The following is a 25136-nucleotide window of genomic DNA, read 5'->3' on the forward strand; positions in this document are numbered from 1 at the left end:
TTTAGGGTTAATTTAGGGGCAGTTATGGTTAATGAGGTCTTTAAGGTTAATTTAGGGGCAGTTATGGTTAATGGGGTCTTTAGGGTTAATTTAAGGGCAGTTATGGTCGATGGGGTCTTTAGGGTTAATTTAATTCTGAGGACTGAGCGTTAATTTAATTAATTAAATTAATTTAATTAACTTAGGGAGCAGTTAGAGGGGTGCAAACTAAAGGGAATCTAAATCCTGGGGGCAGTGAAGATTAATATTGTATGTATTTATAAAAGTATTGTGTCAGTGTGCTGTATACGAGTCAGTGAACGAGTCTCTGAACGAGTCGTGAGTCATAGTTCATTCAAAGGAGTCAGAGAATCTATGAGCTGTAACCTGATCCTAGAGTCCGTGTCTATGTGCTGTGCAGATGACTCATGTTACAACTGCAGTTCACACACAGATCTGTTACAAATGAATCGTTCAGTCTAGTGAACCGATTCATCCGGATCATTGAAAAGAACCGGACATCACTACTTCCTACACACAGACCTTTCCCACTTTACCTCAACAAAGAGTGCATTATAAATGGATTATATTGGCAGAAAAATGTGTCAATCTATTGGACAAATCAGCATTTTTTTGCCATTTCTTTTTCTAATGTTTCGCTGGGGACCCACCTGGTTATCAGGGATTCGTATAAAGGCACAAAACTAGCAAATTTCATTAAAAATGAACTCTGTAGAAATCCAAATTCACAAGTCTAGTAGATAATTGGTGTTATACTGCTGCAATGTGTTTAGAAGACACTCTTAGGAAAGCTGGATTGGGGAAATATTCAAATTCATATGAGGGGTTTGCAGGGCCGGCCCAAAACATAATGCCGCCTGGGGCGAAGTTTAAAATGCGGCCCCCCCCACGGCCGACGCCAGGGGCCATTATCTACCCTTCCTCTCCCTCACTCCCTATTATCTACCCTATCCTCCCCCTTTGTACTTCACTTACCTTTCAGCAGTCCTGTGGTGAATCTCCCTGCTCTGCCACGGTGTGCAATGCTTTACTGCTGAGCGCCAGAAATTACGTCATATTCCGGCGCTCAGCATTACAAGCCGGCACCGAGACCGAGCTAGAGGGCTCGCAGAGGAGTGAGAGGGGCGCTGAGCGGGTACTGACAACTTGATAAGCGAAAACCACTTGGCGCCCCTCTCTCTCCTCCGCTTTAAAAAAAAAAAACAAGAAATAAGAAAAAAAAGAAGCGCTTGGAGCTGCAAAGTGTCGCCTCTTCAAAAGTGCTGCCTGGGGCAATTGCCCCACTCAGCTCTGTGGTAGGGCCGGCCCTGGGGGTTTGCATAATCCATTCATGCATTTTTAAGTAATAACAAATTTTGGGAAAAATATTTTCACATGCAGATAAACAATGTACAAGTCATTTGGATACCATAATGATCCGGCTGAATTAATCTGTTAGTGTGAATACAAGTCATGACAAATACTTTCCCCTGGCTCTTAGTGTTAGTCTTCTTGTGAGACTGAAATGTTGAAAAACTGGTTTACTGATTAAAATCTCCCTCCCCCTTGTTTTAACATGACTACAGAAGTGTTGCCGCACAGTCATTGCATGTATTCTCTTTCTATGAGGGTTGAATTTTCACGCTCTGGGGATACCCCTTGTTTTTTCATTCCTTTGAACTGTATGAGAACACCAGTGTGTATGTATCCTGCTATAGTATATCCTGTTAATCGAAGCTTTGCCTCACACCCATTGTGACATCTTGTGAAAAGTACAGCCTCCTTGTATAGATTATACAGAAAAATGTCTGGTGAACATGACTGGAATAAGACAAGTATTCGGAATTTGATCACAAAAGAATGGAACACAAAGTGTGCAGATTGTGGAGCTCCAGGTAAGAAGTGAGAAAATGGAACATGAGACTGGGGGAGGAATGTGTAGGCGACAAAGAATGATCGTAAGCCTTTTCACAATGCCACAGGGAAAGTTTGAGAGACATAATACTAAGAGAACAGTGTAAATAATGGGAATAATAAATTAGCTGAGAAATGGTAGAAACAATAGAAAAAAAAAATCAAAATTTTACATTATGAGTAATAAAAGAATCCGGGGCGGCCATATGATTTCCAGCATCCTAGGTGAAGTACGTCTCTGCTGCCCCCTCCTGTATGCACTTACGTATTAATGTAGGAAAGACCATCATGGTGGCCCCATACTAGCTCAGCACCCTAGGTGACTGACTAATTTGCCTTAATGGTAAGACAGGCACTGAAAGAGTCAGAAGAAATAAAACTCTTCCAGTGTGACTATACCCCTGTGCACAAAGCATGGTCCATAAGTGTATGATTTAATGAGTTTTGTGTGGAGGAATTCAAGTGGCCTGTGCAGAGCCCTGAAGAAATTTCCACTGGTACACTCTAAAATCTTGTCGAAAGCTTTTCCAGAAGAGTGGAAGCTTTTATAGTGGCAAGGAGGGATGGTGTTCCAAATGAATGCCCATGGGTTTGTAAACTCATATAGGTGTGGTATTCAGGTATTTTGGTCATAAATAAATGATGTGAGTTGAAATTTGTCTCCTTGTAGCAACTCATCTTCAACTGACAGTTTAGTGAGGGTCTGTTAATTACTTGTTAATGTTGAGATTTCCTTTTTCTATTGAAACCTGTTTTTGAATCATACATTTTCCCAAACACTCCCAAAATCCTTGGACCAGCCCACTTGCAGTGGGAACAAGGCAGGGTCAGGTAACAGTGTGTGCAAGAAAGAAGGGTGCAGGCAAGGTAAAGTGATAAGGGAGTAAGGGAGTTAAAGGATAAGGGCGTTAGGGAGGGATTGAATGTACAATATGTATAGTTTATAATATGTGTAAGTGTGTGGAAGAGGAAGTGTGTTAGCATGATTGTGTAAGTGTGTTAGAGGAAGTCTGTGTATGTGTTAGTGTGAAAGTGAATATGTGTGTGTTTGAGAGTCTATAAGTGTGTACATTTGTGTAAGTTTGCTTTAGTGTAAGAGGGTGTGTGTAAATATTTGTGCCAGTGTGAATGTTAGGTTTAAGGAGCCAATGGGGTCACTTGGCTTTACCTAAGAGCCCCCCCCCCCTCGAGCCAGAAGGTGGCAATGATTTGCTGTCTCTGGCAGATTTTTATGTTTAAGGGAGTGGTTCTAAGGGAACATATATCATTTTATGGTGACCATGTCTCGTACATGGTGTCTTCACAATTCGAATTAACTACAAACAACTTATTCCTGGGAACATTTGACACCTTCATGGATCTGGCATATGTCTAATGGTCTAATGGCCCCTCTAACCAGGGAGTGAACTGACCAACGATGCTTTGATTGAACCATATCTGTCCATTGGATCTCTGCTAGTCCAACTAATTTACTGCTGAACAAATTCCCCAATACCTCTGTGTTTATCTAAAGTCTTTGTTAACATGTGAATTGTGCTTTTGTATTTAGAAAAGTCTGTGTTAGCTTCATTAATGCCTGAGGAAGGGACCTAACAACTTGGTCTCGAAGGCTCGCAATCAAACTCTCAGTTAGCCAATAAATGGTATCATTTTAACTATACTTTTCTCCTGTTTTCTCAACGGCTAACACGGTACAAAACCTTTTTTTAACAATTTATTGGAAGTAGATAAGAGGGTAGGCAGGGTCAGACTTGCTAAACACAGTGAAGTCTAGTAATGTAGCCAGGGTCAAGGGAGACAGCGGAGTCCGGTAAATGATAGCCAAGGTCAGGGTCACAGAAGGCAGTAATCCAATAAACAATAGCCAAGGTCAGGGTCACAGAAGGCAGCATAGTCAGAAGATAATCCAGGGTCAGCAACAGAAATCAAATAACAAAAGGCAGGAAAGAGCTCTGAGCAATAACTGTTACTCAGTGCCAGTTTGTAAACCTGCCGCCAGGGGACACGCTGCCCCATGAGTGGCGTCATTGGCATGCGTTCCCCGACGTCTCCATTAAGGGACGGATAAAGTGGACTGGGGGTGCACGTGCGAGCCCAGACCTGGCCATATGGGCAGCGAACGGAGAGGGAGCAAGAGCAGCATCATTGGATCCGGTACCCGCGGTTAGCGGGTACTCAGGTGAGTCACTCCATCAGGGTCTCGGCTAGGGATCCCGACAGTTGGACAGATATGTCAGGTCCACTAAGAGCTTTTTGAAAATAGGAGTTATAGTAGCATGCTTGAAGGAGGATGGGAAAGATCCAGTAGAGAGGGAGGGATTGAAGGTATGAGCTAGCGTTGACACAAGAGTAGGTGAGAGAGAGAGACTGGGTTAGATGAGAAAGGATAGAATCAAAAGGACATGTGGTTGGACAAGAAGAAAGCAGAAAGCACAAACCTCACTTCCAGTGACAAGAGACATTCAGTTAAATGTAGAAGAGGAAGGAGTGTTCAGTGTATGGGGGGGTGCAGAGTCAGAGGGAGGGCAAGGGCACTAAAAGCACTGTGCAGATATTTCACATCCGATAGTTTCAATCTTACTATTGATGTATGTGACAAGGTCAAAGGCAGTAAGGTTAGTGGAAGGGGTAGTTGTAATAGGGTGAAGAAGGGAATTGAAAGTACTGAAGAGACATTTAGGATTTGGAAACAGGGAAGAAATAAAGGAGGTGATGAAGCAGGTTTCCTTAGCAAGGGTGAGAGAATAGCAGTAGTAACGTAGCATGAATTTATAGTGCAAGAAATCAGACATAGAATGAGACTTCCACAATCTAAGTTCAGCAGTGCAGGAACAGGTGTCTGGCCAGTGTCGTGTGTCACCGTTGGAAACGTGAGCGGTGTAAAAAGGGAGTAGTAGTTGGGGCTACATACAAGAGCAGATGTGAGGGTGTAGTTATAGAAAGAGGTAAATAGGCTAGGGCAAAACATTTGTGATAGGAGAGAGGAGAGTGGGTAGAATTTCTAAGATTGAGAGAGCAAAGGTCTCTGGTAAGGCAAGGTTGTTGTGAGGAAAGAGAATGAAGTGTTAACCAACATGTTCCTGTCTTTAAGATCCAGGATGGGCTTCCTTCCCGCTAGGTGTGTTCATTTGTGTGGATTGTTCTGGCATACACCGGAATCTCTCGGAAATCAGTAAAGTGAAGTCTTTAACCATGGACCACTGGGAAGAAACACAGATTCAGGTAATTCTGTTTTTATCTCATCACATGTGCCAAGATCAAAAAGCTGACCAAGTTGGACCCATGTGTTAATTATATGTGCTGCAATGGTAACCTCAAATCAAGGATTCATAACTGCTAACAGTTTTGGAATTAACTTTTAAAGCCAGAGTTGAAATACTTTTATGTATCAGTTTTTCTTCACCAATAAAATATATAGTAAATAATAACTAAAAGCTTTCTTTGCTGCTCACCAAAGCTGCAGTTTTCCCGCCACCTACAAGACCTCTTAGAACCACAATGGCGTCTGCAGCTAAAGTGCCCCCTAAAAGTATTGCTGAATGCGTGACTGAGCAGAATTCCTGTACATCTGCTCAACAGTCTCCTCCATCTCAGACTATTATGTCAGATGCTTTACAGGAGAACAAAGAGCTGGAGCAACTAGAGGAGCCGCAGCACGATGTGCCTTACTTCCGAAACATACTGAAGTCTGAGACTGAGCGGCTTTTCATACTGTCCACGGAGTGGGAAAAAAAAGTTGATGCAGACATTCCAGAGGATGCAAAGGGTCTGATACGCACAACTGTTGGGCAAACACGACTCCTAATTACAGAGCGGTTTAAACAGTTTGAGGGACTTGTGGACAACTGTGAATTCAAGCGTGGTGAAAAGGAAACGACGTGCACAGATCTCAATGGTTTCTGGGATATGATCTACTTTCAGGTTGAAGATGTGGGTAAGAAGTTTGTCAATCTTGGGAAGCTGGAAGAGAACTCATGGCAACAAAACACAGTTCAGACCAAAAAAGCTGTAAAAACTAAGATTGATTCTGATGGAATCCCTCTCCGAGGAAGCTGCTGTCCATCAAACATGGTAGAAAAATAATATTCTCTTCGTCTTCCTGCCACATACTTTTGCGGCCTATTTGCCCACATTGAATTTTAATATACACAATAAATAACATTTTTCTGTTTTCTTTGAAAAAAAATAAAATAAATAACTAAAAGATACAAAATACAGTAATATAGTAGCAACAAAAACTATACATTTAAACCAACACAGTTTCTAGGCTGTTATAATGTAATGCCTCCAAGGTGTAGTATACATAATGTGATAAGTGTTGCTATTTTATTTAACGCAAGTAAACCGTAATACTTGACCATACAAATCTATAGACCACAAGAACACTAATGTGATATACTTTTTAGTCTCAGAGTTTTATGTTGTTTTTGTTTGTTTTAATGCCATTTATACCATATTAGCTGCAACTCTGCCCTCCCCAGAGATATCCAGAGAGGAAAGTGCTGGCAGGGGAGGCTGTCTCAGCACATTGTGTAGACGTCCACGGCTGCTGGAGAGTAGGCTGCGAATTACGCATTCCTGCGCTAAACCCCGATTATAGGTCGCACCCCCACTTTAAAGACTTAAAGTGGAGGGAAAAAGTGCAACCTATATTCGGGCAAATACGGTATATACTCTAATACTCTCGAAAGGTTTGTTGTGTCCTAAAAGAAAATTCTCCTCTGTCACCACTAGGTGGCAAACAATGTAAACAAATATTTTTATTCTTATAGATAAAAAAAAATACATTTAACATGTTTTCTGTGAACAAAATTGTTCTTTTTGCATTGTTTCCTTTGTGGTAGACCAGGACATTTAATACTATAGGTGCATAATCACCAATGGATTTTTATTAGGGTTATGATGAAGGCCTTGAAAAGGTTGCAGAAATATGTGAAAATACTTAATCACATATTTTTTTTAGCGGGTAGCAACCCTTGGGTCTTGCATGTTTTTGTTTTCATTTTTTTAATAATTTTAGCCATATTAAAACCAGTACTAATTGGTGTAACAATGAATTCTATAAAAAGATTGCATTTAAACTAGAAAAATTGGCAGTGGGATGATACTGGTTAAATCCACTTGCCACCCACATTATTGCATGTATGCCTGTGACACCTAGGTTAAAATAGAAGGTTTGGAGACATTATTTTACTTTTATAATAAGACTGAATGTGGGTTAAATGGCAATTACCAGAAGAATGGAGAAGAAAGGCAGTTTGCCCTTTAAATTAAAAATATTCTAAAAGTTTGGGTAACTTTAGAATCTACAAAAAATATGTGTAATCTATAGATCCCTATATGACAGGAGAAGCTTCATTATATGTTAGTTAAAGAAAAAACTGGTGAAAATGAAAGACAAGTGTATCGTTATGAGTGACTAATTTCTCTTGTGTGGACTGGAGAAATCAAGTAACTGGTTCAGCCAGGAATAGAGATATTCTAAGATCTTTACAGGAATTAGCTCTAAAGCAAACAACGGTGGAGCCAATAAAGGAGGAGGCCATGCTAGATTTATTTATTTGTAAATGCAGGGTTGACTTCGGCTGTCGCTATAGTGGAATGTTTGGGCTCCAGTGATCAGTGTGGTATAACTGTTTGAGTCCTGAGGACGGGTCAGATTTTTCCCCAACAGAGGCTGGGTCAATTTTGATATTTTTGGTATGTTTACATTTAGGTGACAATCCTATACACAAATTAAACTTTAATTGGGGAAGAATTATTGTTTCTTACTTATTATTGTATCAGAGTAACCAGCAACCAGCGTCTTTTTTAACTTCTTCTATTCTGGTATAATGATAAATCTGCAAACAAAAAAGGAACTCCCCACGTTATTTCCCCATAAATTCCAAAGCAAGTAGTAAAAGCAGCTTAAAAAGAATACATTTTTTTAAGCCCCCATCCCCCTATTAAATTAAGATGTGGTTTAACATACATGCAGCCCATGAAGGTCATGAAGTGCCTCCAGTACTGTACTGTACAGTACTAGAGACAGAGGGCAACAGAAAACTACATTGAACTTGTTGGTTACGATAAAAGAAAATGAAAACCATTGTAGTAAAAATGCTTACTTAATAAAGAAAAGAGGTAAAACATATTTTGAATATATAAATTAAAGAAAAAAATAAACACAGGATATTTAGACTGAACATAAATTATAGGGTATATTTAATGAGGGTAAAGGTCTAACGGACTGCCTCGATGAAGGGAAAGGGACCTTATTTAGAAAAAGGAAACTGAGAGACGTATAATATAATTCTTTGCAAATGTTTTAGGCAGGTGTGAAAAAAATTTGCAATGTAAGAATGCTTTCATAAATAGACATGTTAATTTTTATCATTTAACAAAATGCAAAGAGAACAGAAGAAAAATCCAAATCAAATCGATTTGGTGTGACCACTTTTTACTTTTAAAACAGCATCTATTATTCTAGGTATGCTTGCACACAGTATTTTTAAGAACTCGGCAGGTGGGTTGTTTTAAACATTTTGTAGAACTACCACAGTTCCTCTGCGGTTTTAGGCAGCCTCAGTTGCATGATGGATTGGAGACCAAATCCCCAACTCCTTTGCAATGAACCTCCACCATGCTTCACTGTTGCCTCCAAACACTTATTCTAGTACCGAACGCCAGCCATTTGGTGAACAAACTGCCTTCTGCTACAGCCAAATATGTCAAATTTCAACAGCAGTCCAGAGTGCCTGTTGCCATTTTTTGCACCCAGTTCCTGTGTTTTCATGAACGGTTGAGTCGCTTGGCCTTGTTTCCACGTCGGAGGTATGGTTTTAGGCCGCATGAAGATCACTTCTGACCAGACTTTTCTGGACAGAAGATGGGTGTACCAGGGTCCCACTCTTTTCCCACTCTTTTCTGCCAATGCTGAGGTGGTGGCACTGCTGGACATCTTTGGGAAGGGAAGTAAGCATGATGTGTCTTTCATCTGCTGCACTTCTGCCGTTTCCTTGACCTACTACTGCATTTACAGTCTCCAACATTGTACGTTTCAAAAGAGCTTGAACAGAACATTTGCTTTTGCAATTTCTGTCTGGGAGATTCCTTGCGGATGCAGTATAGCTACCTTGTGTCTTGTTGTTGTGCTCAGTCTTTCCATGGTGTATAACTTTTGATATTAAACTGTCTTCAGCCACTTCACCTTTGTTTTGTGAGTTTGGCTGTTCCTCATCCAGTTTGATTCCATCTACACAGATGTTTCCGTTTCAGATAATGATTGTGTTGTAACCTAAATTGATGATCATTAGCATCTGTTTGGATAATTATTTAATCATACAACTGTTTGTCTTCAAGATCCCTGTTATTTTGTGTATGATGTCATAAATAGTGGACAGTGCAAGTTAAAAACCTATTCACTCTTAATGAATGCATTTTACTCTGTGACCCCCGCTCTATTTTTTCATTTATCTTCTCCCATCAGTCCTCTGTTTCTTTTCAGTTCCTCTTCTTATCTTTTGCCACCTTTGCATTCCTATACTGTAAAATGTTTATTTATAACATGCTCTTATTTATAAAAGTAATGTTAAATTTAGAGCTTCAGGAAACTTTGTTTGGGTCATGATATAATGGATATACACACCTACTCTCTATATTTACTGTATCCACTTTTTTTCTCAGTTTCTTGAAAACCATGGAAACGACGTAGCCAAAAAAATATATGAGGCTAATGTTCCTGTGTATTACTACAAACCGACACATAAGGATTGTCAGTAAGTGATATTCCTCAAATCATGTGTAACTTACTTAATTTACTGTGTGCTTTTTATCTTTTTTTTTTTTTTTAAAGGAACCTCCACTATTGTATATTTTTAGTATCACAGTAAAAAAGTTTTTCATATTATATTGTTTTTTCAAATCTTGTTTTTGCATATTTTTAAGATAACTACATATTTGAATATTTGTATGAGCTGTAGCTCTGCTATCTTCAACATGAAACTAGGCTTTTGCCAATACTAACTGTCAAACAGATGACTGAAAGGACCCAGCGCGCCCAAAGATTGTGTGCAGGAGTCACAGTGTAGTAGTGGAGTTAGACAGGGCCTGGTTGCAGGGCGACCACACTCACCCAAGTGTTGAGCACCTAGGGTTATGCAGCCAAACAACAGCGCCCTGATATAGCAGCAGATGAAGTCCAGAATGAAAGAAAGTGATATCCTGCAGGCACCTTGGAGCAGGCATGAAACAAATCACTGGAATCACGTGCAGGATGCTGCAGGCTGGAAGTATGGAAGTTAAGCAAAGGATTTAGCAAAAACATAACAAGCAAGGGACAGGTAGACCAGGCACGAAACATAACCAGACAAGATATACATGTTACAGGGCACTACAGTGAACCAGACAAGGAATAAACATTACTAGACAAGATATACATGATACAGGGCACAACAAAGGACAGGGAACAAGGCAAGGAACACAGGGGAAGGAGTGAGGAGCCGGAATCCTCGGACGCTTCTCCTTTAAGCAAGGATAGGCCATATTGACTAGGACAAAGGGAGAGGAGAGAGGAACCAGAATCCTCAGATGATACAAGGAAGAAGGGCAAAGGTACATAAGAGACAAACAAACATGAATACAGGAACTAGCCTAGAACTATATGATAACAATTGGAGATTCCGTCACATCATATGGCCATAGTATGCTTAGCCCACCACTATGCCAAAGTACTCCAATGACGGTGGGTCCTAACGCCAATCCCTGCTGACAGTGGTACGAAACAAACCAAACACATAGCACTGAGACATACCTTAGACTGCAGACTGAGACAAACAGAACACACGGGTGGGGCACACCTTATAAAGGAAACAGAGCTGAAGCAGAAGCAAGGAATGGAAGATCAGAACAGAGCAAAAGGAAATCCAGGAATGGATCGAAGCAAAACAGGGAAACTGAAGCAAGACAGATATGCAGCTCCGCAGCCTGGGCAGAACGTGACACTAACCTAAACGACTGTATACAGCACTGTATTTGATGCAACTTCGTCTTTGCCAAACACTTACAGACCTTTACATGAGTGTGCAGTGATTTTTGTCATTTAAGGCAAAACCTAATTTGACCACCCCTTGGCTCCACCCCATTTGTGCCCCGCATCATACAGATTGAGCCCCCCCCCCCGGATGGTGCCTAAATTTCCATTGATTTGTGGCGGCAGAAGGTTTTCTAGGTGCTTGCTTATTCAGTGTTGTGCCTCTATCCTCTGTGTCGGGACACAACAGCTGCCAGTCTTAGGTGTTCAGGCACCCTTTGTCCCCTCCTTCACTGTGCTACACCTCTCTTTTTACCCATCATGTAGTTTAAGTATAGGTAAAATAAACAAGACATGAATTAGACATACAAACCCTGCATTTGCAGGGATAGATTAAATAAATAACACATGGAAACATTGCAGGTATACAGCAACTGGAAAAAAATCACAAGCAAATCATTGGAGGTATGGTCAAATAAATAATGCAATGGTGCATTATTGGCACCCAGGTTGTACACATAGAAATTGCCTAGCACCTAGATAGCACACATAGGATTTGCCCAGCACCCAAATTGGACATATAGGACTTGTCCAGCACCCAGATTACACACATAGGATTTGCCCAGCACCCTGATTGGACACCTAGGACTTCCCCAGCATTAGAGTTTTTAAGTTTGTTAGTATATTAGTGTGTGTGTTAGTATGTGTGTAAGTATGTTACTCTGTGTGTGCGCGAGTGTTTTAACTTGAGGAACCTCACTGTAAATCTTGCAGATTTCCTCAACAATTTGTTAAGCCACTTGCTTCATTTCAGCATTTCAATTGATTATTGCATTAATGAAAGTGATAATCCCAATATCTGTTGTTTTCAGTTATTATGGGGCTGCCTAATTATTAAAAGATTACATTCCTTGTTTTCATTTTACTTAATTTTATGCACACAATACAGAGAAACTCCATTTTAGTTCCACTTTATTAAAAGTTATGCTTTATATATCTACTTGTTTTTACCTTAAGGTCAGGGCTTTCATGGGGGATCCTCCCACATGCCCAACCAACAGTACCTAAATGGAAGTCTTTGCAACTACTGACATAGAACCCTTAACTAACATTTTCTCAGTGGCCTGCATGCCGGGTGCTCCTGAATGACAAGTTATGACATTATGTCCCGGCACTATCCAACAGGATGCAAGAGTTCTGTTACACAGACCTCCAAAGGGCTATGGTTCCCGTTGAGAGAGCCCAAGGGCCAGCTGCCCTAAAATAAGCCTGGGCTCCCCCCTTTTTTGACCTGTTTAAGGATAACACTCTGTCAGTGACTGGTGTAGGGTGCAGGGCGATTAACATATGATTAAACAATGCAAGCAATGCTAATTATTCTTCAACTACTCCTCCTAACTTCTTTTTTTGTTTTGATTTGCAGTGTCTTACGAGAACAATGGATTCGCTCAAAATATGAACGCAAAGAATTTGTTGGGAAAGGAATTTCAAACATTTCTTATGGTAAGAAGCTTAATAAACTGTGTCATTCCACAGAAAGCACAAATGGGTAAATTATATGCCCCAAATAAATCCATTATAGGTAATTCAATAGCAATCTTAATATAGTTTGCAATGGAAACAAACGAGGTAAACAATTGCTGCATTTTATGTGTATTATGATCCCATACATCTGTTTTTATTTCTTTGTCCATAGCAATTAGTATTAGTACTCAGTTTATTTTGTTATATTTATCTCTGGCATTAAATCTGCCCAGATATTATTACATTGTCAGGACTCGGGTGATCAGGTCAGGTAGGAGCCCATGCGCAGGGGATACTTGGGGTTCAGTATGTAACCTACGGTGCATGATTATGCAAACAAAGACACCACAAACAGAAATCCAGGTAATGCAGTGTATTTCATGTATATAACAGGACCAGAAAATAAGGGTAATATAGTCTAAGCAAGTAACCGGACGTATGGCAAAATAAAATACAGGTAATAAGTCTTTTGGCAGGGAGCCCGCTTGGAAGGGCACACAGCCCGCTTGGAAGGGCACACAGCCCGCTTGGAAGGGCACGAAAGGCACACAGCCCGCTTGGAAGGACACAAAGCAGGGAACCAGGAACCGTACAGGTGCAGAGCCACAGCAGCAAGGTCCATAGACTTCATTACAAAGGCCCTGCCTGAAGGGCAGGGCAGGTTCATAAAGGCAGAGTACTCCAGGTAACAAGGCCCAGCTGGATGTGTTGACTAGGGCTCAACCCAGGTAACAAGGCACACCTGATCCTAGTAATAGAGTTCTGAGTGCTCCAGAGGGCAGAGGGTGGCCACTAGTGGTAGCAGATTTAATTGCCACAGGTATGAAAAAGCCATGGTTCAGGCAGCAAAAAAGTGGTTCCTGACATACATATTAGTAAGTGTAGTAGGTTAACCTGTGCTTTTTTACTGGACAATTCAGTATATATCACATGTGAGCCCTCCACATTACTTAAACGAGAAGATGGTAGATAATAGGCTAAAGCATACTTGGCGGCCCTGGTACTTTAAGGCCAGCAGCCACCCCTTGAAGGCTGGCTATCCTGAATCTAAGACAAGACCAAGGACTTACTAAAGAGACCATATGCACAGGGCCGGCCCAAGACAAAATGCCGCCTGGGGCGAAGTTTAAAATGCCGCCCCCCCCATTATCTACCCTTCCTCTCCCTGCCGCCCCCCCATTATCTACCCTTCCTCTCCCTGCCGCCCCCCCCTGTACTTACCTTTCAGCAGTCCTGCGGTGAGTCTCCCTGCTCGGTCTCGGTGCCGGCTTGTAATGCTGAGCGCCGGAAATGACGTCATCTTCCGGCGCTCAACATTACAAGCCGGCACCGAGACCGAGCCAGAGGGCTCGCAGAGGAGAGAGTGAGGGGCGCCGAGCGGGTACTGACAACCTGGTAAGATAAAACCACTCGGCGCCCTCTCTCTCTCTTCTCGGCTTTGAAAAAAAAAAAAGTGCCGCCCTTTCAAAAGTGCCGCCTGGAGCGGTTGCCCCACTCAGCTCCATTGTCGGGCCGGCCCTGCATATGCACTTTAATGTGGTCCAGTTTGCAAATGTATGGGGGATTGTGCAGAATCCCCCAAATGCATTTGCCCCTTTGCCCACCACCCAGCTCAATGCCCTGCAGGAGCTCCAAATCCATCTTCCTGCATTTGATGTACTTACCTCCAGTCAGATGCAGCACTGTCTCTTCACTATTTAGACCCCAGTGCACATGTGTAAAGTCTTTCTATTGCTTAAACTGCCATTCAGTGGCGGGAATACTCCCATAGATTTCATTGGAAATACAGTCCTGCTACTGATCAGCGTCAAGAATTTGCACCATGGCTGCAAATTCTGTGTCGTGTTTTTTTGTTTTGTTTTGGAAGAATGCATATTTTATGCTCTTTTAGGACAATCCCCATGTGATGTCCCAAATAGGGCATGGGGCAGAATTTTCAACATGTCAAAATTCCAAGTTGCAAAGCGAAATTGTGCATGCCCAATATGTGACCTGTTAGCCCCCAAACAAGCTGACAAACCAATGCATGGGAGGTATCACTGTACTCAGGAGATGTTGCTGAACACATATTGGGATGTCGTGTGACAGTGGCATATATCAGGAGCAGTAAATTCATACCTGAAGTGTGCGTGGAAAAAAAATGCTAAGTTAATAATGACATCTAAAGAAAGCCCTTCTTGTCCTGAGAAAACCCAATATAGAACTTGTGTGGGATCAGTACATATGAAAGAAGATTACAGCTAAACACGAGAACCGCAGAAATGTTAAAACAGCCATTGTCGCAAAGGGGTTAAAGTATTCAGCATACTTGTTAGACCCCGTGTCTGAAGCATTGTGGCATTTGTGGTCTCCTGCATGGCACATGGCTTGGGTGGGAAAAGTGGTGAATGCATGTTAGCATACCTCCCAACATTTCAAAAATTGAAAGAGGGACACTTTTAGGGAAAAAAAATCTCTTGGAACTCACCAATACAAGCGATTGCACTTTACAATGTCACGCTTGCATCACCACTTAAAACACACTTCGTTTTTGTCAGCAGTCATGCATATTAAAAATAACCAACACATTGAATTGAATTCCCATGAGGCTTAGCCAGACATATTGCTTCCATGATGCTGGCTGAGCATCATGGGAAGTGTGGCAACAGTAAAGCTGCAGATGCTAGCAGTGAACAAAAATTCCCATGATTCTCAGCCAGCCAGGTGTCCATAATGCTGGCTGATCATTGGAAGAGTAGTCCACAGCAGCAGAGTTTTTGTAAATGAAAAAAGGCTAATGTTAGACTCCCTCCCAGGACCCTTACACACACCTGGCCATAAACACACATATACACTGCCCTTACAAACACCTGCCCATAAATACACGCATACACATACACTGCGTTTACACACACACACATATACACATACACTGCCCTTACACACACATATACACGTAGACTGCCCTCACACACACATATACATGTACACTGCCCTCACACACATATACATGTACACTGCCCTTACACACACACACACACACACACACACACACACTGCCCTTACAGACACACATATACACGTACACTGCCCTTACACACACACACACACACGTATACACATACACTGCCCTTACACACATATATACACGTTCACTGCCCTTACACAAACATATACACATACACTGCCCTTACACACTGCCATGTTCCACCCTTCGCAGCCTGGAATACTCCCAACTTTGTGCTGCTGATTTCCTTAAGTAACCACTAGTGGCCGCCCCTTGTCACTCTGAAGAACTCAGACTTAATTACCATGTTCAGCTGCACCTGGCCAGCCCTTCAGTCAGGGCCTTTGCATTGAAGTTAGTGGACCATTTTACTCTGGCCCTGTACCTGATTCTGACTTGCTATTGGCTTCTTGTTTACCTGATCCTGACTTGTTCCTGGTTTTCTTCGTACCTGATCTTCCATTGTTCCTGGCTTCCAGCGAGTGCTCTGCCAGTGGGCTCCCAAGCCAAGTGCCTTGCCAGTGGGCTCCCAAGCCAAGTGCCTTGCCAGTGGGCTCCCAAGCCGAGTGCCCTGCCAGTGGGCTCCCGAGCCGAGTGCCCTGCCAGTGGGCTCCCGAGCCGAGTGCCCTGCCAGTGGGCTCCCAAGCCGAGTGCCCTGCCAGTGGGCTCCCAAGCCGAGTGCCCTGCCAGTGGGCTCCCAAGCTGTGCGCCCCATCCAGAGGGCTACCTACCGTGCGCCGCATTCCTGCCAAGAGACTTGCCACCTGTGCTTGTTTTTCATGCTAGCATATTCAATACAGATCATATCAACGTATTCTGTCTGTGGTTTGTTTCTTTGCGCCTGTCTGTAACTACCCTCAAGTCATTATGCATCGCAGGGTACACAAGGAACGCCTTGTATCCCCCTGCACCTGGGCTCCTACCAGACCTGTTTACACACACATATACACATACACTGCCCTTAGACACACATATACACGTACACTGCCCTCACACACATATACACACACATGTATGCTGCCCTTACACACACAAACACACATACACTGCCTTTACACACTAGCTAACAAATACCTATACTGCTCTTACACACACCGGCCCAAACACACACACACAAGCTTACAAACACATATATACACATACACTGCCCTTACACCCCTTTCTCTACCTCTTCCACCATCCTTCTGCCTTCTGCCTCCATCCTGTATCCTGCGGTGGAAGCGCGAGTTCTGTCACTCGCTTTACTACTCCCATCACTACACGCTGGCTATTGCTGCTGAGCACAGGGATGACGTCGTATCCCCACGCTCAGCATTATTTGCCAACGCAACTGATTAGGGAGCAGTAAAACGAGGTCTGAAGTGACAGATCTTGTGCTCCCTAATGTTGAGCCGACTAGAGGGACACTGTGGTCTCCCAGCTAGTCTGCTGGCTGCAGCTGCTGATCGGGATGGCTGTGCGCCCCCCGCGGCTGCACCTGAAGTGAGTATTTCTTTCGCCTCACCCTTCCTCTGCCCCTGCCACACGTAAATCGGGACAGTTGGGGGGCAGGGGTCTTCAGATTCACTCATGAATTTACATTAAACTGCATATGGTGGCTGGAGTGTCCCTTTAAGCAGTCACTCTTGGTGTCAATTATTTTAGTCAAAGTGTCTGCTAAATAGTGCAAAGAAAGGTGGAATACAGCAGAGTAGTGTCAAAATGTTGTATTCAGTAGAACAGTTTAACAATGTTCTTTGCAGCAGAGCAAGGCAAAATGATTATATGAATCAGATCAGTGTTAGAGCACTGAAGAGAATGTGTATTTAACTGTTGATTAACCAAACAGATATACATATGGATCTAAGATTGGGAAAGAAGGGGCAGAACAACATGACAGGGAAACACCAACTCTGACATCCCTCCCAATCCCCAAAAACCACAAGGTTTTAATGAAACACAATGAAAACCATATAACCATATAACAGTAATTTGGTTTCTAGGTCTGCTTAGGGTGGACATTGCTTCATCTATTTTGTTCCTAGCACAGCAATGTATGACCAGGGCAACCTCTGGATGGGGTTAGCCCCCAGCACCAGGTCAAGCTTTTCCGACCAGTGTAGCCCAGGCTGGCCTTCCACCGTCAGCAAGCCCCCACACAAAAGCAGAGCCTCCTGAGACCCAACCATACACACACCAGATACAGACATAACATGGGGATGGAAGAGTGGGATGCTATTTTCTCATCAGAAAAAGAAGCCCCAATCATCTTGCCCACTCCTTATAAAGGCCCCAGAGCACACCACTCCTTCCTCTATCTCTCCACCAGCCCACCCATGGCTGCCATGTTGTCCTAAGCACAGCTAAGTTAATTTCTTTGTGAAGACCATCGCAAATATGATAAGTCCATATATAACAGCAGATTGTTTGGAATTTACATTAGGTGGGTCGACCAAACTATCCATTGTGTAGATGATTAAAAATATTGGAATCTTCTCACAAGATGCCAGATTTGCAGAACTAAATTGACCTAAACTTAAGTTATGGCTTGTTATAAATCTTTAGATGCTTCTTTGCAGGTGTGAAGAAAGGAAACCTTTTTAAGAGAGGGCGAGATAATGGACAGTACCTTTCTCGACTGTTTATCCTGTCCGAGATGGATGGCACCCTTAAATACTTCACAAGACCAGATGTAAGAATATTAACTAGGGATGTGTAATGAAATTATAGATTATTTTGTTTAGCTAATTGTTTTGTGGTTAGCATTAAAAAAATAACCATAAAAAACCAAAACTTGCCATTTAATGAGTTAAGTAGCAGTGAATGATCTAGTACTGTTCATTTTTTAAGGGACACTCCAGTGCACCATACCTTACCACCAATGCATATTAAGTACAATGGTACAGTGGCAGGATTTTGTTTTGTAATTTATGCACACGTGGGGGCTCATTAGTACAGGGAAAAAAGACAAAAATGTATGTACTTGAAAGGGGGACCAAAATAAAATTTAAAAAGGACATTCAGCTATCATAAAGTGTATATGATGGGTAGGGACTAGGGCAGACCTGGGCAAAGCACGGCCCGCGGGCCACATCCGGCCCGCTGAATAGCTCGGACCGGCCCGCAAAGAGTGTCCTGGTGACTCACCAATGAGTCCGGTGTCCCCCCCCCGCCCCGGTCACTTACCTTAAACTCCTGTGTTGGAAGCGTTTGTCTCGGGTGCCGGCGCTTTACGCTGGGCGCCGGCATATGACGTCAGACGCCGGCGATCAGCAGTGAAGCGCCGGCACCCGAGACAAACGCCTCACGCTTCCAACACAGGAGTTTAAGGTAAGTGACCGGGGCGGGGGGGGGAGATCCTGAGAAGGGGGGGTTAGGGAGTTAGAGGGGAGATACTGAGAAGGGGGGGTTAGGGAGTTAGAGGGGAGATACTGAGAAGGGGGGTTAGGGAGGGAGGTCTTACTGTGTGTGTGTATCTTACTGTGTCTGTGTGTGTCTCACTGTGTCTGTGTGTGTCTTACTGTGTCTGTGTGTGTCTCACTGTGTCTGTGTGTGTCTTACTGTGTCTGTGTGTGTGTCTCACTGTGTCTGTGTGTGTCTTACTGTGTCTGTGTGTGTCTTACTGTGTCTGTGTGTGTCTCACTGTGTCTGTGTGTGTCTTACTGTGTCTGTGTGTGTCTCACTGTGTCTGTGTGTATCTTACTGTGTCTGTGTGTGTCTCACTGTGTCTGTGTGTGTCTTACTGTGTCTGTGTGTGTCTTACTGTGTCTGTGTGTGTCTTACTGTGTTCATAGCTTATTCAGTTATTGTAATAAATATTTTAGCCCATTTTTTAGCTCAAAATATTTTTTCCTTTTTTTTCTCCTCTAAAATCTAGGTGCGTCTTATCAGCAGGTGCGTCTTATAGAGCGAAAAATACGGTATGCACTCCGAAGCCTTGTTCATTTTGTTCACTTCTGTGCTGTGCTAATAGTTATTCAGGCCTTACTTATTCAAGCACCTCTACCAATGACGTAGGCTTGAATAACTTTATTAAACAGCACATAAGTTAACAAAATGGACAAGGCTTCGGAGTTTGTAGTTTGTAGAGGTCTGGCCCTCTAAAACCATTCCAATTTCTCATGTGGCCCCATGGGAAAATTAATTGCCCACCCCTGGACTAGGGTGTCCCTTGAATCAGTTCTTAAAGAAGATGCTAAGAAGTCTCCTATATCATATACTGTATTTCCCCACTGTAAACAATAAACGGATCCACTTTTTAATGGGCAGAAAGATGCTAATTGTACCCAATCCAGTCAGTTAGACAGTTAAATATATTTTAAGCAAGCCATATTGTCTTGTTTTTTATCTGGCTAAAACCTATCTCTATCATCTTTCTAGGCCAAAGAGCCAAAAGCAGTGATTAAAGTTGACTCAATAAATGCCTCCTTCCAGCCAGAGAAGATGAAACAAGTTAATGGACTGCAGATCACATATATCAAAGACAACAGGACCAGGAATATATTTGTATACCACTCTGATGGACAGGTGAATTGGGTGTCTGGTGTATATTACATCATTGTGCAGAGTACTGCATGACGAAGAACATGACTTTACAGATTCCATGGCTCCTATTAGAATAGGGGAGAGCAAGAGCATACATAGAAACCACAGCACAACCCAACTTCACCAAGCAAGATGTCCCACAGCCTGCCTGTGCTATCTTTGCTCCAGCTTGTCAGTGCCCCCAAACAGCTTTTCTGTGCCATCATCTCGCACAAAGACAATATGTAAGCACACTTATTCATACTCTCAAACACGCAAGCACATACTCATTCTAATCTACACACTCCCTCTCACACCAGTTATGCTAACGCACACTCCGTCTCACACCACTTACACATACATGCTCATACGCAAAGACTTACACATACTAATCTATGCTCACACACACTTGCACATCCACATCCATGCTCAAATACACTTTTATTCATAGACAGTCATGCTCACATACACTTATTCATGCTTGCAAACATATTTAATTATACATAAGAGTAGACAAAAAGGGCTACATCATGTTGGCAAAGGCTCTATAGTTTATACATTTTGCTCTGGAGGGTATGTGGAGCCAGTAACAAAACTAGCACAATGGGGCTGCAAATGAATGCGTGATAGAATAAAAAAAATTAGTCTGTTAGATGTTTTCATAATATAATGCAATGGTAGAAGGTAGGAGATGGAGAGGCCAGCACTTTTAGTGGTGGTAGTCTGTTTAGAGTGCCATGGATGATGTCGAAGGTGTGGTGGGTGGTGCACAGCAGCAGCAGCCTCATCTAGGACTTACAGTAGGCAAAGGTATGAGTGTACTGTGATATGACAAACATCAGGGAAGGAGGAGGTAGGGATGTTGGAAAGGAAAGATAGAATGGTGGGTATTGATGTCTACAGGATCTTATAGGTTTGTGAAAGCTTTTTAAGTTAAGTAGGGGTGAAAGGTACCTCAAGGTTGTATATTAGCGGGTTATATACTGTATGTGAAAGTGGGAGATCTGTTAGTAACCTAACGGTCCATATCCTTGTCTGTCAAATGCAGGAAATTGTCAGCTGGTTTAATGCTATCCGTTCAGCACAGTATCGCTATATGCAAGTTGCGTTTCCTACAGCAAGTGACAATGAGGTAATTCAAAGAAACATGCAATATGGGTAAGAGCATGTTGTGAAACGAAAACTACAAAGGATGGGGTACTTTGTAAACAGGACTTGAGAGTGGAATGAAACAAAAAACCACATAAAGATATTTTACTCCCTAGATAGTAAGACGCTTGACCAGGAATTTCATCAAGGAAGGTTACATGGAGAAGACTGGACCAAAGGTAAAATTTAAAGCCTTCTTGCATTAGGATTGGATAGTAGGTAAAGATACTATTGGTAGTGCCTCCATACCCCTTTAGGAACCATTTCTCAGAGGTTCTTACAGGGTCCCTGCAGACAAGCTTCTGGTGGAGACATGCAAGTCAATTATCAGAGCCACCTCTCTCAGGAGAGGCTTGACAGGAAAACAGCGTTCTGACCCCAATTGGGTCAATACTAGGAGGAAGTAGTAGTTCCTCAAGGTTCTGACCATATCAGAGGCTCTAGTCTGACTTTGGGGAACTTGGGTGGTACCTACCAAAGCATCAAAGCCGCTGACCAAATGGTTGATGCTCTGGTAGAGCTAGTGCTGCTGCTCTGCATGAGTGAAAGGTGTGGGGAACTGGACATGCGAGTTGCTACTGCCAATGCTGCAGGGTTTCAATTCTCTCTCATTTTTCTAAATGGGATCGATGTAGGTGCAAGTGCTTAAATTTCATTCAGATAGAAATAAGCCTCTGGGGCTTTGTCAAACTAGGTTTTATTGTGACTGGTTTATTTCTATAAAAATTGAGTAATAGTGCTTGTGTATTTCTGGCACTGAAAGGTAAGGGTAACCAGAATTCAATTATAAAACAGAAATGCCCACATGTGGTGCCATAAGAAGGCACTTCATTTCCATGTAGGCAGTAAGTGTAAGACAGACAAAACTACATATAAATACAAGAGCAATGGCATAAATACCAAAATTGACACATATTTATTGGCAACCCTCATCTCGTTGTCTGACGTTGTCTACCTGACATTTCATAATATACAATTTCTTTATCTTTAGCTGACTGATGGATTCAAGAAGAGGTGGTTTACGCTTGATAACCGTAGACTGATGTACTTCAAAGACCCTTTGGTATGCTGTTTATTAACTTCAAGTTAGTATAGGTTTTATAAAGGTCCTGGGTCCTAGTTGACTTTGTTTCTTCAAATTTTATTCAGGATGCTTTTGCAAAAGGTGAGGTGTTCTTGGGAAGCAGCGAGAATGGTTATCATGTGATGGCAGAGACAATCTCAAGCAGTCATGGGAACCCAATGTGGAATTATGGAATCTCTATCAGTACACCCGAGCGCACGTATCTTTTCAGCTGTGAAACTGAGAGTGAGCGGGAGAGCTGGATCCATGCATTTAAGAGTGTTATAAGTCAACCCATGACACTCCGCGAATACACTAGTATGACAATCTTTTCAGAAACTCCAGATTTTACTCACTTCTCTTCCTTGAACGCACTTAATTTCTATTTTTTTTTTATTATGTTGTTCTATATGTCTAGTTTCACATTAATTCTTTCACTATATTACTTAGTCTTTATTTGTCAATGTTTAAAATGACTTATCTGATCCTCACAACTACACCCTCATCAATTATTCTATTTGTTGTAAAAAGATACATCACAAGTCTAAGCATAAACAATAAATATACAAAACTGGAAGAGTGCACAACCTAAAAGGATTTAAAGGCATACAAATTCAGATTCTGGTTTGCTGCAGGAATGATAATGACCAACAAATACACAAAACAAAGCAAGAATTCAGTGCATATGAACTCTGTCACACTATATGGCCATATATTGTTAAGAGAAGGAGTTAAATTGCATGAGAATCTCTTTTGTATTTAAATGCAAAGCAGTCCCAATGATTCAGCTCCTTGGTAAACAACATAGCCATGAAAATGTAGATAGCACTCTCAAAACTTGGGGTAGTTCGACGTGGTGGCGGGCTAAGGAATATATGGCCATACAGTGTAACTGAATCACCAATATTTATGGTATTTGCTGGGTATGCCCTGAATTCTTGCTTTGTTTTAGGCGTGTTTACAATAATCATTGACACACACTTGTAATAGCTGGAGCCATGCCTATTCCTGCTAGTGAATGTAATGATTCTATATATATTGGAGGCCCAACTTTATTCTGGACTGTAGTAAAAAGCTTTAATTATTTTTCTGGTATTGGGTTTACTAATTATATTGTTTGCTTTTTTACATATTTTATACTTATAATATATATATTTTTTTTTCTAGTTTTTTTCTTTCTCAGTACTGAAATTGCTCCCCTTTCCTTTTTCCTTTCATTTGCAACCACAGAGTACTAATCACTGTTGACACTTTCCTCTGTTAAAGCATATAAGGCAATGAATCTAATTTATTTGTATTCTCTCTCTCTCTCTCTTTTCAGTTGAAGCTCAGTTTAAACGTAGACCGTAACACGTCTGACACCATATGAACATCTCGACTGTAAGCTTTTTCCTGATGACAGCTTAGCGGTCAGTCTAGCAGTGTGTTTCACTGTTTGTAAAAGTAAAACGTGTGATTTGTCATTGTTCCTATAATAATGCATTGACAAGTCACATACAGAATAAAGTATTGGTCAAGTTTGGTTGAAAACAAAAGATGAAACATTGGGAAGCAAACTAAGCAGTTGAATTTCACCTCAAGATGAACCAAGTGACAATGTTGTGCATACATTTTGTATTAAAAGTTCTGAGTAAAACAGATGTATGTAAATACAACCGTAAATTCTTTAGTACTTGAGGCCAGAGCATTAAAATATTGATGTGATAGGAGGAGGGCTTGGGAAGTAATTTCCGTCTGTTGGTGACCAAATGGTTGATGCTCTGGTAGAGCTATTGCTGCTGCTCTGCATGAGTGAAAGCTGTGGGGAACTGGACATGCGAGTTGCTACTGCCAATGCTGCAGGGTTTCTCTATAGTCGTGATGGATTGCATCTAAATGCAAGAGGGTCCAATGTGCTTGGGGAGAGAATGGCTAGACGGTTGAAGGAGATTTTAAACTAGGAATGGAGGGAGGGGGAATAAATACCGGGCTAGACAATATAGAAAGGGAAGGCGATTTACTTAGTAACCAGGGGGGTGGATCTGGGGGCTTGGTCTATACAGATAATAGGGAGAAGCATATATTTTGCCCCCCAAAGCAAGGACAGAAAGCGATTGCAGCATCAGTGTTAAATGACAAGCTTAAGGTCATGTCTACAAATGGTCGCAGTTTAGGGATAAGATCCATGAACTTGTAACAGTAGTGGCAACTGAGAATGTTGATATAGTGGCTGGTTTTTTATTTATTTATTTTTTTTATTTTTTTATTGCGAGCTAACATGACTTATACAAAAATACAAATATTACAAAAAGCTCACATTTCTGAGCCTAAATGCAATAACAATATATCAGCCATAAATATTATTATACGAATTACAAAATTACAAAACTCCCACCCACCCCCTCAAGGCAAGGTCTGGGGGGGGGGGGGGAGTTTATTTTATCAAAAACTCCAAGTGAGATGGAACTCTTTCTTTTTCTTTCTCGACTCCAAACTTCTATAATGTTCGTATTTTATAATTCGTTCTATCAATTTTAACCACTGAGCAAGACAAGGGGCTTTTTTATTAAACCAATACCTAAGAATCAATAATCTCCCCAAGAAAAAAATCTTTCTAAAAATTTTATTAAATCTACCAAACTGTTCCACATCTCCTAAGATCATGACCTTTGGGTCCATTATACCGTTACATCTAAATTTTGTTTTGACAAAGGTAAATACATCTTCCCAAAAAGTTTTTATCATAGGACATTCCCACCAAAGATGGAGTAAGCCCGCATCAAGGTAGCCACATCTAGGACAGTCTGCGTTTTCTCTACAGTTAATTTTCCATAGCTGAAATGGAGAATAATATAGCTGATAATTTTGAGTTGTGTAAATTGGTATTGTTTATTTGTAGTGCAACACCCTGTGTATTTTAATATACGGTTCCAAGAGGCCTCATCAATAGTACCAATGTCCTCTTCCCATTTCCTCTTAATATTACCACGGAACTCTATTTCCATTTCTCTGATCAAAATTTTATA

At 41.8% G+C, this 25136-nt stretch overlaps 1 protein-coding gene across 1 annotated transcript; it reads left to right on the forward strand.

Moving 5' to 3' along the window:
* Window positions 1–1783: 1783 nt before the first annotated feature.
* On the forward strand, window positions 1784–23481 carry LOC149281067 (arf-GAP with dual PH domain-containing protein 1-like). Its single transcript, XM_089499761.1, has 11 exons — window positions 1784–1874; window positions 4985–5115; window positions 9562–9653; window positions 12330–12409; window positions 17975–18087; window positions 19776–19922; window positions 20968–21051; window positions 21185–21247; window positions 22060–22131; window positions 22218–22449; window positions 23453–23481. Exons 1-11 carry the CDS (start codon window positions 1784–1786, stop codon window positions 23479–23481), a joined length of 1134 nt encoding a protein of 377 aa, XP_089355887.1.
* The last annotated feature ends 1655 nt before the right edge of the window (window positions 23482–25136 follow it).

The sequence above is a fragment of the Sceloporus occidentalis genome, unplaced genomic scaffold (assembly GCF_023333645.1).
Source record: "Sceloporus occidentalis isolate IW3139 unplaced genomic scaffold, rSceOcc1.0.p SCAF_139, whole genome shotgun sequence".
Taxonomy (NCBI): Eukaryota; Metazoa; Chordata; class Lepidosauria; order Squamata; family Phrynosomatidae; genus Sceloporus; species Sceloporus occidentalis.

Coding starts and splice junctions, on each gene's coding strand:
- LOC149281067 (XM_089499761.1), top strand. CDS start 1,784: ATGTCTGGTGAACATGACTGGAATAAGACAAGTATTCGGAATTTGATC. Junction 5,116..9,561: donor GGGAAGAAACACAGATTCAG/GTAATTCTGTTT, acceptor TTTTTTTCTCAG/TTTCTTGAAAACCATGGAAA. Junction 22,450..23,452: donor GACACTCCGCGAATACACTA/GTATGACAATCT, acceptor CTCTCTTTTCAG/TTGAAGCTCAGTTTAAACGT.